This window comes from Notolepis coatsorum, assembly GCF_963971535.1.
Source record: "Notolepis coatsorum genome assembly, chromosome: 17".
Classification (NCBI taxonomy): Eukaryota; Metazoa; Chordata; class Actinopteri; order Aulopiformes; family Paralepididae; genus Notolepis; species Notolepis coatsorum.
The window spans coordinates 7,033,409-7,046,713 of NC_140181.1; the positions used below are offsets into that span (position 1 = coordinate 7,033,409).

The following is a 13,305-nucleotide window of genomic DNA, read 5'->3' on the forward strand; positions in this document are numbered from 1 at the left end:
TCTCTCCTCTCTCTCTCCTCTCTCTCTCTCTCTCTCTCTCTTCTCCTGCTCCTCTCTCTTCTCCTGCTCCTCTCATCATCTTCTGGCATGCAGTGCCACAACAACAGTGACAGGGACAGGGGCCAGTATGACACCTCCCCCAGGGGTTGGACCATAACGTTCATCCTGTCCCCCTCCATTGGTGTTTTCAAGTGCAGCTGTCAATTAAATGTGATGGGCCTGTGGGAGTTTTGCCTGGCAGGGGTTGAGAGGTCAGAAGGTCCGCCAGGCTCTGACATGTTGCCAATAGGACTTGTTCCCCAAAAACACACGCACAGAAGGAGTAGAGGAGCTGGGCACGAAAGAGAGGCGCCGGCTAGAGAATAGGAATGAAAAGTCATTGTTTTTAATATCCGGGCTTTCAATGTACCCCCTCCAATGTACAGTAAATGTCCTAGCCCAATAATACACGAGACCCTCTTCTTGGGACCAAGTAAGGTTTCGTTGATATTCCAATGTAATGCCATCTGATCCATTAACCATTAACACTTTCACTTCCACACTAGAGAAGGTTAACCCTTTCACTACCACACACTACAGACGGTTTAACCGTCTGTAGTGTGTGGTAGTGAAAGGGTTAACCTTCTCTAGTGTGGAAGTGAAAGGGTTAACCATCTGTAGTGTGGTAGTGAAAGGGTTAACCCTTTGTCGTGTGGTAGTGAAAGGTGAACCGACACACACACACACACACACACACACACACACACACACACACACACACACACACACACACACACACATTCCAGTGAGTGGGGTGTTCTCTCTACAGGAATAGAGGACTGTCCTACTGACCTGCTGTTACCTGTAACCACTGTTATCTATCTGTGGTCGGAAATGATCACTTAAGTTATGATAAAGATAAGATGAGAGTTGAGATATTCCTGTGAGATGTTCCTGTGGGGGAAAACCCTAACCCCACATTCCTCACACTGAAATGGAATCTCTGTCCTGTATGACTCTCCTTTGGCTTCGAGTTTCTGGAGACCCGTTCATCTAATCGATTTCACACTCGGTGGGCGCAGTGCTGAGGACCCAGGAGCGTGCCGTGTGGAGCGTGAAGTTAGACCCAGGAGCGTGCAGTGTGGAGCGTGAAGTTAGACCCAGAACGTGCAGTGTGGAGCGTGAAGTTAGACCCAGGAGCGTGCAGTGTGGAGCGTGAAGTTAGACCCAGGAGCGTGCAGTGTGGAGCGTGAAGTTAGACCCAGGAGCGTGCAGTGTGGAGCGTGAAGTTAGACCCAGGAGCGTGCAGTGTGGAGCGTGAAGTTAGACCCAGGAGCGTGCCGTGTGGAGCGTGAAGTTAGACCCAGGAGCGTGCAGTGTGGAGCGTGAAGTTAGACCCAGGAGCGTGCCGTGTGGAGCGTGAAGTTAGACCCAGGAACGTGCAGTGTGGAGCGTGAAGTTAGACCCAGGAGCGTGCAGTGTGGAGCGTGAAGTTAGACCCAGGAGCGTGCAGTGTGGAGCGTGAAGTTAGACCCAGGAGCGTGCAGTGTGGAGCGTGAAGTTAGACCCAGGAACGTGCAGTGTGGAGCGTGAAGTTAGACCCAGGAGCGTGCAGTGTGGAGCGTGAAGTTAGACCCAGGAGCGTGCAGTGTGGAGCGTGAAGTTAGACCCAGGAGCGTGCAGTGTGGAGCGTGAAGTTAGATTGTTAGATTAGATTAGATTGTACTTTATTGTCATTATATTAGCATACAACGAGATTTGGGACTCAAACTTAAGGTGCAGTAATAAAATCACACAAGTGATAAAAGAGAAACATAAGATACTATACAGAAACATAAAATACTATACAGAAACATAAAATACTATACAGAAACATAAAATACTATACAGAAACAGTCAATACTATACAGAAACAGTCAATACTATACAAGAAACATAGAATACTATACAAGAAACATAGAATACTATACAAGAAACATAAAATACTATACAAGAAACATAAAATACTATACAGAAACAGTCAATACTATACAGAAACATAAAGTACTATACAAGAAACATAGAATACTATACAATAAACATAAAATACTATACAAGAAACAGTCAATACTATACAGAAACAGTCAATACTATACAGAAACATAAAGTACTATACAAGAAACATAGAATACTATACAATAAACATAAAATACTATACAAGAAACATAGAATACTATACAGAAACATAAAATACTATACAAGAAACATAAAATACTATACAAGAAACATAAAGTACTATACAGAAACATAGAATACTATACAAGAAACATAAAATACTATACAGAAACATAAAGTACTATACAGAAACATAAAATACTATACAGAAACATAAAATACTATACAAGAAACATAAAATACTATACATAAACATAAAATACTATACAGAAACATAAAATACTATACAAGAAACATAAAATACTATACAGAAACATAAAATACTATACAAGACACATAAAATACTATACAAGAAACATAAAATACTATACAAGAAACATAGAATACTATACAAGAAACATAAAGTACTATACAGAAACATAAAGTACTATACAAGAAACATAAAATACTATACAAGAAACATAAAATACTATACAAGAAACATAAAATACTATACAAGAAACATAAAATACTATACAGAAACATGCAATACTATACAGAAACATAAAATACTATACAAGAAACATAAAATACTATACAGAAACATGCAATACTATACAGAAACATTCAATACTATACAGAAACATTCAATACTATACAAGAAACATAAAATACTATACAAGAAACATAAAATACTATACAAGAAACAAACATAAAATACTATACAAGAAACATAAAATACTATACAGAAACATAAAATACTATACAGAAACATAAAATACTATACAGAAACATTCAATACTATACAAGAAACATAAAATACTATACAGAAACATAAAATACTATACAAGAAACATAAAATACTATACAGAAACATAAAATACTATACAAGAAACATAAAATACTATACAAGAAACATAAAATACTATACAAGAAACATAGAATACTATACAGAAACATTCAATACTATACAAGAAACATAAAATACTATACAGAAACATAAAATACTATACAGAAACATTCAATACTATACAAGAAACATAAAATACTATACAGAAACATAAAATACTATACAGAAACATAAAGTACTATACAGAAACATAAAGTACTATACAGAAACATAAAATACTATACAGAAACATAAAGTACTATACAGAAACATAAAATACTATACAGAAACATAAAATACTATACAGAAACATAAAGTACTATACAGAAACATAAAATACTATACAGAAACATAAAGTACTATACAAGAAACATAAAATACTATACAGAAACATAAAATACTATACAGAAACATAAAGTACTATACAGAAACATAAAATACTATACAGAAACATAAAGTACTATACAAGAAACATAAAATACTATACAGAAACATAAAGTACTATACAAGAAACATAAAATACTATACAATAAGACAATGTTACAATACTGTGCAATAACAACAATATACAAAATAACAATACACAAATAACAATCACAGGGTCAGACGGTAGTGGGTGGGTATTGCACCGTGGATATTGCACTTGATGTTGCACAGTGTGGGAGGAGGGGGGGGGGGGGGGAGAGGGGAGTTATTATTAGTGCATGTTGGAGTTGATCAAAGTTGATCGAATGAGCGGTTATCGAGGAGGTCGCGTATAGCGGCAATACCGGGTGTCAATCAATCGCCCCGTTCTGAATGGACCGTGTGTGTGTTGCACCCGGAGCTTCTCCCTCGGCGACTCAGTCTCTCTCCCATCCCCCCCCCCCCCCCCCCCCCCCGTCTCCCCTGTCGCTCTCCAAACAGATGTACAGCTGTTCCTCTCCACCTCCCACCTGCCTCGCCCACACACACACACTTGCTCTCTCTCCCAGTTACTGTACATATCGGCCCAGAGAGAGAGAGATGGAGAGAGAGAGAGAGAGAGAGAGAGAGAGAGAGAGAGAGAGAGAGAGAGAGAGAGAGAGAGAGAGAGAGAGAGAGAGAGAGAGAGAGAGAGAGAGAAGAGAGAGAGAGAGAGAGAATCACTATTCTTTAATCACACTCTGCTGTAGGTTCATCTCACTGGGTTCTGCTCGTTTCTCCTCTCATTCTCTCGTGTTTTGCCTCCTGCATTTGCATTTTCCTTATGTGGCTTTGTTATCCGTGGACAAAGGCGCACAATAAGTGAAATCCAAGGAGAAAGCAATTACAAATGTACTTTGCTTGTCGCCCACAGAATATGGGAGATATACATATACATATTCATAAACACAGCTGTGTTGTGTTGTTATTTTGGAAATGTCCTTGGCTCAAACAAGGAACTTTTAGTCATTTTTACACAATAGGATTCTGTTGACGCTCCCCTAATGAAAGTCGGCACTCAGCCCAATAGTCCGAAAAATGTCCCATTGGACCAGAAAACCCATTGATCCCACAGCCCGTTATACTGAAAACAAAACCCATTGATCCCACAGCCCGTTATACTGAAAACAAAACCCATTGCTCCGAAGTCCCTCTGCTCCGAATGAATAGAAATAATAATAATAATAATAACTTTATTTGTATAGCACTTTTCATACAGAAGTTGCAGTTCAAAGTGCTTCACAACAGTAAAAAATACAGGCATAAGCGAGCATGAAAAAGATAGAGAGGTAAAATCACAGTGTTTCACATTAGGATCTAGCATCCCAATATGCTCTCTGTTTACAGTTTCATTCAGTAATACAAATAATAAAAATAGTTTTAAATGATTCAGTTTAAATAATGAATAATTCCAACAGGTTTTTGCTCCGGAAATAGGCCTAGTACACACACTCTCTCCCTGGAGCTTTTTGCCCTTAATATCTTATGTATTGTGTAGTGTATTTTGATGTGCCAACACAACGAAACTGTTTGCAAAAGGCTTGCTTTTTAGTTTGCCAACGGGCTAAGAACGAAATGGAGCAGATGCAGTCTGCAGTGCCAACGGTTCTGAAGCAACGATGCATAACTTAAAAAGCACCTGTGATGTCATCGATCGGGGACATTGAATCCGTCTGTTGTGTTAATTACAGCTCCACGGAATGATGTAGATGGGAAAATAGCAATACCTTGTCTTATAAGGACTGCTATACCTTATCATTTGACTGAGCTGTAATTAACACAACACAATGATTCATGTCCCCGATGACATCACTGGTGGCTATACACCAACTAATTAACTCTCGATAACTGTCAAACTAAATCAATGTATGCAAAACTTTTTTTTTTGTGTGTGAGATTGTGTGCACAATAAATCAGCATTGTTTTTACAGTGCCCCTTTAAGCATTTCCCTCCTGTCAACAGCAGCTTATAATTTTGTGATGGCGATAGCTGTGAATCCTTTCTAGGTGCACGCGTCTGTCATTTATGAGCTACACTCAGTATATATCAACGTCTAATCTTTTATTTTATTATATTTCTTAAGCACACAGTGTATGAAGGAGTGGAGATAAATACAGTGTTTCTTGCCACCAAACTAATTGGGGAGAGAAGACCTATTTTGCCAAACCTATTTCAGCACCATGGACAGCACTGTATCGCTCCATTTTAGATGCTGCTGTTCATACACTATTCTTTCATTGACCAAACAAAAGCTTCTGATCATTTTCGGATCACTAGTTTATCCGAGATCTTTGGGGCTATGGAGGAAGAGAGTATGGTGGAGGTGTTTAGTGGTCATGATGTCCTACAGCCTACAGACAGGAGACCTGACACTGCTCTCCATGGTGGATCTGACACTACTACCACCCCTTTCTCCACTGCATCTCTATTTCACTGTGACTTTCATAATGGTTGTTTAACTCATTTATTCGCGGTTTTAAGAGGGGGTGTATTTTCGAAGCAAAGAGCTGTCAGACTAATGAGGCTTTCTTTCTAACCTTTGGGGCAATGAGTTTTGTTTTTGGGCTAACAGACTGTCGGTGAAATGTATATACTCTCTTTTAGAAACTCTGTCTCTTAAACAGTACTGTATATTTGTATAGGAGTGGTTAAGGTTATGGTTATTTGTATGTCGTGTATGTCATAAATGTTATGATGAATTGAAAATGGGGGACCCTGATGTAAACAAGATGAAAGTCTTTCTCTGGTCTTAACAATTGTGTGTATTGAGCCGTACTGTATTGTACCCATTCTGCAATCTGTTAATAAAGTTTTCAATCAATCAATCAATCAATCGGACTAATAGGCTTTCGGGACTATGGTCAGTCCCCCGCAATCCCTGTTTCAGGGCTATTTGGCCTTAATGTATTACTCAGTTCAGCCCTACTGATTAGATTCGATTTTTATTTGGAAATTACAAACACATCATAAAAACAGATTATCATGACCAATTTGTATTCCTGAGGAGATCACCTAAAAAGCATTAATTAAAACACTTATTTCCAAGGTGGTCCTCGATGGAAGACATAAAAACATAAAAACATAAAAACATACAAACATAAAAACATAAAAACATACAAACATACAAACATACAAACATACAAACATACAAACAGAAAAACATAAAAACATAAAAACATAAAAACACAGCACATATAGCCTACTAGTAGGAAGAACTAGAGTACAGTCCCCTGTCTATTCTAGCCCTGGAATCTGATTTCCTGCCCTGTGGCTGCTGAGCCAGTTGCTCTTCCCATAGTTGAGCCTTTACCTTTGTTTTAAAAATGCTTTTGGTTTGACTTTGCTTGGTAGGCAGAGGTAGTTCATTCCAAATTACACCTGTGTAAAATAAAAATAAAACTGAGCTTCTTGCTATCTTACTCCTAGCTTTAGGAACACTGCAAGACATAATGCTAGCTCTGGTGTTATGATCGCGTAGCTCTCTTACCATAACCACATGACCTTTCAAATATTCAGGGGCCCTGTCGTTAACAATGTTATACATGTGGTTTAGCTTCAGTTGTTTGACTCTTTTATCTACTGGTAATAGTCCTACTTCGGTCCTATGTGTGTCCTGAGAGGGGCGTTTAACATGTATCTACACATGTTACTGTAACTCTGCTCTCATTCATTATTACTTCACCGCCACCTCAAACATAGATATATATCACTAGATGACTCACCGCGCTGCTGGCCAATGGAGACCGACGTTGCCACATGGCGGCCATCTTGCGTAGGTGGAGCACGCCCCCTCATAACATGCATGTCTATGGTGGTGCATGTACTGTTGAAATAACCATAGCTTGCTCAATTTTCAACCGTTTGGTTTGTTAAAAAAACGTTAGAGATGTCATACTGCATACTTATAATAGACTTTCATATGAAAAATCAAAAAATAATGTATAATATTTTTAAATATTAACATTAATGTTAATGTAACGTTAATGTAATAAACCAGACCGTTTGTAAATCCGTCAATATTTCAGCGAGTTGGCTGCGGTCTCGACTCCCGGAGTCAGCATTGCTTGAAGCTTGGGCTGATCGCTATACTAACCCGTTTGGCTGGGTTAGGGGGAGGGCAAGTCATGGGTGGGAATCTGGCGTTGTGGACAGCGACGCCTACAGGTCAGGTCTGGGCGCCTGCTCAGCGGAGGCAGGACTTGATGAAGGCAGCGTGACCTCCCACGCGTTACACTTCACCAATGAGAGTCCTCGCTGCCAGGTGAGAAGAGAGCCACTGGCTGTCGCCGCGCGTGTCGGAGGAAGCATGCGGATGACTTCAGGGTTCCCTTGTACCGACCAGTAGGAGAACATGCGCACAACAAACAGGTAGGGGAGGGGGGGGGAATTGGCATAACGACTAAATTGGGATGGGGGAAAAAACAGAGAAAAGTCGGAGAAAGAGAGGATAAAAAAATAAATAAAAAATGTCAGCGAGTTAAAGGGGAACTATCTTATAAATGGCCTTTTTGAGTGTTTAGCATCGTTTCCTAGCTATGTGGACTTATATTAATATGATCTATGTCTCTAATTCTCATATTGGCGCATTCTTCCAATTCTCCTCTCACAATATTCACCCTCACTGAACTGAGTCGTTTGAAAATGTGCTGATTTGTGATGTCAGAGAGACACCGCTGCATGTTAATGTGGCTCCTCAGCACCAGCACCTGCACCCCAGTCCACATCATATAGTCACTGCTGCATGTTAATGTGGCTCCTCAGCACCAGCACCTGCACCCCAGTCCACATCATATAGTCACTGCTGCATGTTAATGTGGCTCCTCAGCACCAGCACCTGCACCCCAGTCCACATCATATAGTCACTGCTGCATGTTAATGTGGCTCCTCAGCACCAGCACCTGCACCCCAGTCCACATCATATAGTCACTGCTGCATGTTAATGTGGCTCCTCAGCACCAGCACCTGCACCCCAGTCCACATCATATAGTCACTGCTGCATGTTAATGTGGCTCCTCAGCACCAGCACCTGCACCCCAGTCCACATCATATAGTCACTGCTGCATGTTAATGTGGCTCCTCAGCACCAGCACCTGCACCCCAGTCCACATCAGCTCAAAACAGCTCGAGATCTTGAGGTAGAAAAATGCTGTTTTTGAGGACTTGATTAGAAATACAAAACAATGAATACAAAAAATATATATATTACAGAGGTGTTCCATAGACTCACAGGAATTGTGTAAAAGTGCCCAAATAGTGAAAGAAATAGTAAAATAGTTCCCCTTTAAGAGTATTTTTGTTTGTGCAGATCATCACCTTAAGCCAGTCCACTCAAGCAAGATGGCCACCGGTGAACTACACGGGAGACTCCGCTTTGAGCCATCTAGTGTTTATATATCTATGACCTCCAACACACATGAGGTCACTATGGGTGACTTCAGCCTGCTCAACTGTTACTGCACTGATTAGTGCAACTACAGAAGCAGCGACCCTCTCCGTGCTGACCGAGTGTGTCCAACTCCAAAGCCTTTGGTCACATGGAGTAATGTGACCTGACAATAGTATTTGTTTGTGAGCGCTACGCCCACGTCAGCCATAAAGGTCCTCTCTCACTGAGAGAGGGTCCGTTCATTTCACCCCATCATCTTCTTTTCTTTTTTTTTCATCGTCACTTTAGCTTCAGACTTGGTTCTTGCTTCTTGGGTATTTTTGACCTTTTATTTGTGTCTTCTTCAATTCATTAAAACTAAATTGAAATGAAAACGAACTCTCCTCTTTCTCTCGCTCTACTTATGGAAAACACTACTTGAATCGAAAATAATTTGTATTTAGGATTTGTCATTTAATGCCATGAATGTATAAATTACAAGCAGAAAAGTCAGTGTTTGGTCTTAATAATCATTTTAATAATTATTAATAATGAATAATTATATTGTTTACATTGCTTTTTTTTATCTTTACTATAGTTTTATTGCCTATATTTATAGTCTTCTACTATTACCATGCCCGTACCTGTACCCCCCCCCTCACCCATGCTGCTATGACACCCGAATTTCCCCAAGGAATATCTTATCTTATCTTAATTGATCTTAGTAATAATTGATCTATCTTTTAATACTGAATAAGGAACAGTGGCGCCACCGACTGGCCGGTTATGGTAACTGCGGTTGTCTGTGTGTGTCCCTACAGAGATAGTGAGGGCGATGACCCATGTGATCAACAACGGCATGGCCATGTACTGGGGGACGTCACGCTGGTCCGCCATGGAGATCATGGTGAGTATATTATTATTATTATTATTATTATTATTATTATTATTATTATTATTATTGACCAGTGATGCCACAGATTACTTGTAAAAATTATCTGATGACTGATTACTCCTTTAAAAAGTAATCTAGTTACTTTACTGATTACTTGATTATCAAAGTAACTAGGTTACGAAGTCGTCGTCCCTGCTGCTGCCACAACATAAGAATGACAAATAATAAATAATGCTTTATTGAAAGTGCATAATGTCATAAATCATGATTGGCTGCTCATTGGCTGTGTGGCTGTGTGCGCGAGCGCACGTCCCATCTCCGGTCTAGCTGACTGTACCCCTGGCTCTCTTATCATCAGCATTATGAGATAGTAACTAAATAGTAATGCACAGCCACTTGGAAAAGTAACTGTAATCAGATTACTGGCTTGTAAAAAGTAACAAGTTAGATGACTATTTACTGAAAAAAGTAATCAGATTAGAGTAACTGCCGATGACCATATAATCACACGCCTGCCATTTTGCTCTTATGTCATACTCAGATTCAAGTTCAAGTTTCAAGTTTGTTTATTAATTGTCATAGTAAAATACAGAATACGTTATCATAAAATGCTTTTTCCTGTATGAGCCCCTGGGAGTGTGCTTCATACAGTAATAGATCAAAAGTATAAAATAGAAAAAGTCCAAAGTACGTAAAATAAAGTGTTCATAACAGTGAGGTACAATGCAGAAATGGGATGAGGTACACACTTAGGGTAAGGTGCAATGAGGTATAAATTGTAGTGCAAATCTCTTTCAGATTCAGATCTAGATTCAGATTCCTTTATTGTCACTTATTTCAGTACTTTACAGCAAGAATTATATTTATTGTGGTCCTCGACCCTAGCAGCTTCTATCTTAACAGTAAGATAGATTCTTAATCATAAAACAAGATAAAAATACAATACATTTTGCATAGAATAAAATAAGATGACTAAAATAAAGATTACTATATACAGTTCTAAAAGTGTGTAGATATTATACTATTATACATTTTTGTTGACAGAATTCGGCTATAGGGCGACAATAATGTGGTCAAGAGGCATGGTTTCTATCTTGAGCCTTAACTGGCGTGGTTTATTTATTCACATGGCAGAGCAGCAGTTCTAGAGTTCTCCTCTCACTGAGAGGCTGGGGGAAAGAGAAAGAATAGGAGGAGACATCTCTATTTATACTCGCCACCTGGTGGTGTTCCTGAGTGGCTCCGCCTAGAGCGCCCTCTAGTGGAAACAGTTATATATGCAGTTAGACAGTTACTAGTGGAAACAGTTATATATGCAGTTAGACAGTTACTAGTGGAAACAGTTATATATGCAGTTAGTTACTAACAATCCTACATAGAACCTCTGATTTCAACAAATTTAAATAACAAAGATGGCTATGTACAGTTCCAAAAAAATTAGTATGTATGAGTAATTTTAGCAGTGCAAAATGCTAAATGCAAAATGTTCTCACATTATGCGTGTCTCCTCTCGTTCCCCTCGCTTGATATTCTGCACCCTGCGTCTCCATTCCACTCACGTAGCCGAAACCGAAGAGACAAGTGCAATGAAAGGGTAAATCGATTACAAATGAACTTTGCTCGCCTCCATAGTTTCTGCCAGCTCATTTATAAATCCACAGAATATGGGAGATATATATATACATGATTCATAAACACAGCTCGGGCGAGACAGTGGCTCGGGAGGTAGAGAGCAGTCGTCTGGTAATCCGGAGGTCCCCGGGTTCGATTCCCGCTCCTCCCCCGGGCAGCGTGTCGATGTGTCCTTGAGCGAAGACACTTAACCCCTAACTGCTCCCGATGAGCAGGTTGGCACCTTGCATGGTCGCCTTCGCCGTCGGTGTGTGAATGTGTGAGTGAATGGGTAAAATGTGAGGAACAAATTGTAAACTGTATATTGTATAGTATATTGTATAGTAGTGTATATAGGACTCATTATCTTTAATTCGTAAGCATAGCATTGTATTGTATTTTATCTTAGTAGTTTTATCATGTCTATTTGATTATCTATTCTATTTAAAGATGCAATCCTTATACAACGTAAATGCACCTTCTGGTTCTACTGGTATGCGCTTGGTTGACGCGCTCAGATAGCAGCACTCGGGAGATCGGATTTTGTATATGACATTTATTTTCCTTTCATATTTTCCATGTAGATCTTCGGATTCCAATAATCCCCACAATGAACCATAGGAAATGTTTATCTTACCGTTTGACGGTGAAATCATATTGTAGAATCAAAACAATCAAAACATAGGCTGCTCTGCAGTGGTCAAAAAACCGTGTCGCCACATACCAAACATTCTTAGAACACTGGCTGTGTGACGGCCAGCCCATTTTAAACACCTGACGCCTGTTTCCCCAAATTAGCCACATGCATCTCAATTGGCATCTCCCTAATTAGCTTATCAAAAATATAATAATTACAACAATACATGATCACAAAACCCATTATGTATATAAGTCATGACTTCATTCATACCGATAACAATAATAATAATAATTATTTCACAACCATACATTAGGCACTAACAGTGATTATATAGATTATGGCATGTTAAGTGCTTCTATAGGCTATGTATGAAATATAGACTATAGACCTATACAATTATTTACAAAGTAAACAAAATCATACATTTGGCTCCAACACTATTATTATTTGAATTTTTTGCACAATCAAGGCGGGCATGGCCACCTTCATTTCACTACATGTCTCGTGTATGTATGTGACTAATAAATCTCTTGAATCTTGAATCTTGAATCTAAAGTGCTTTTGGATAAAAAGCGCTATATAAATGCAGCCATTAACCATTTACCATTTACAGCTGTGTTGTTATTTCTGAAAACATCCTTGGCTCAAACAAGGAACCCTTTTTTTTTTTTTGTATATATTTTTATTTCATTTTTTGGAAGAAAAGGCAGGATATATAATGCACATACAATGCACATATAATGCACATAAAAACATACATTTAAATTATTTGCCAATTACATGCATTGGCATGCCCCTTGCCTCATTTAAAATAAATAACTCCTACCCCCTAACCCCTGCACCAACCACCGTTGACAAAAAATAAATAAAATAATAATAATAATAATAATAATAATAATAATAATAATAATAATAATAATAATAATAATAATAATAATAATAATAATAATAATAATAATAATAATAATAATAATAATAATAATAGTAACCCCCCCCCCCAACCCACCCCGTCATAGGCCTGAGAAGAAAATTAATTGAACAAAAATTTCAACAAAGACCAAGAAAATAAAAAAAAAACTAAAAGGAATTATACAGATATAATTAGTTATGTCCTGCTAGCTATATATTGAAGGTCCTAACTTGATAGAGAATATGGTTCCAGCTATCTATTGTTTGATATCTTGCCCCATTTAATCTAGCTGTAGAAAGCTCCATTGTTACAACATCAGCTAATAACTGTTTCCAGTGATTAAAGGGCAGAGAGTGTGGAGCTTGCCATCGCAGCGCCAACATTTTTTTTGCAGCAGTACTTCCTGCCAGCCAAAATCGTCTCTGAACAATACTTAAA

General features: G+C 38.8%; 1 protein-coding gene across 1 annotated transcript in view; it reads left to right on the forward strand.

Annotated features, from left to right (window-relative positions):
* kcnab1b (potassium voltage-gated channel subfamily A regulatory beta subunit 1b) overlaps positions 1-13,305 on the forward strand; it is a 134,618-nt gene that overhangs the window by 51,743 nt on the left and 69,570 nt on the right. Inside the window, exon 5 of the mRNA XM_084334077.1 lies at positions 9,633-9,718. Within this exon, the coding sequence (XP_084190203.1) occupies positions 9,633-9,718 (86 nt within the window). The remainder of the gene's footprint in view (positions 1-9,632; positions 9,719-13,305) is intronic.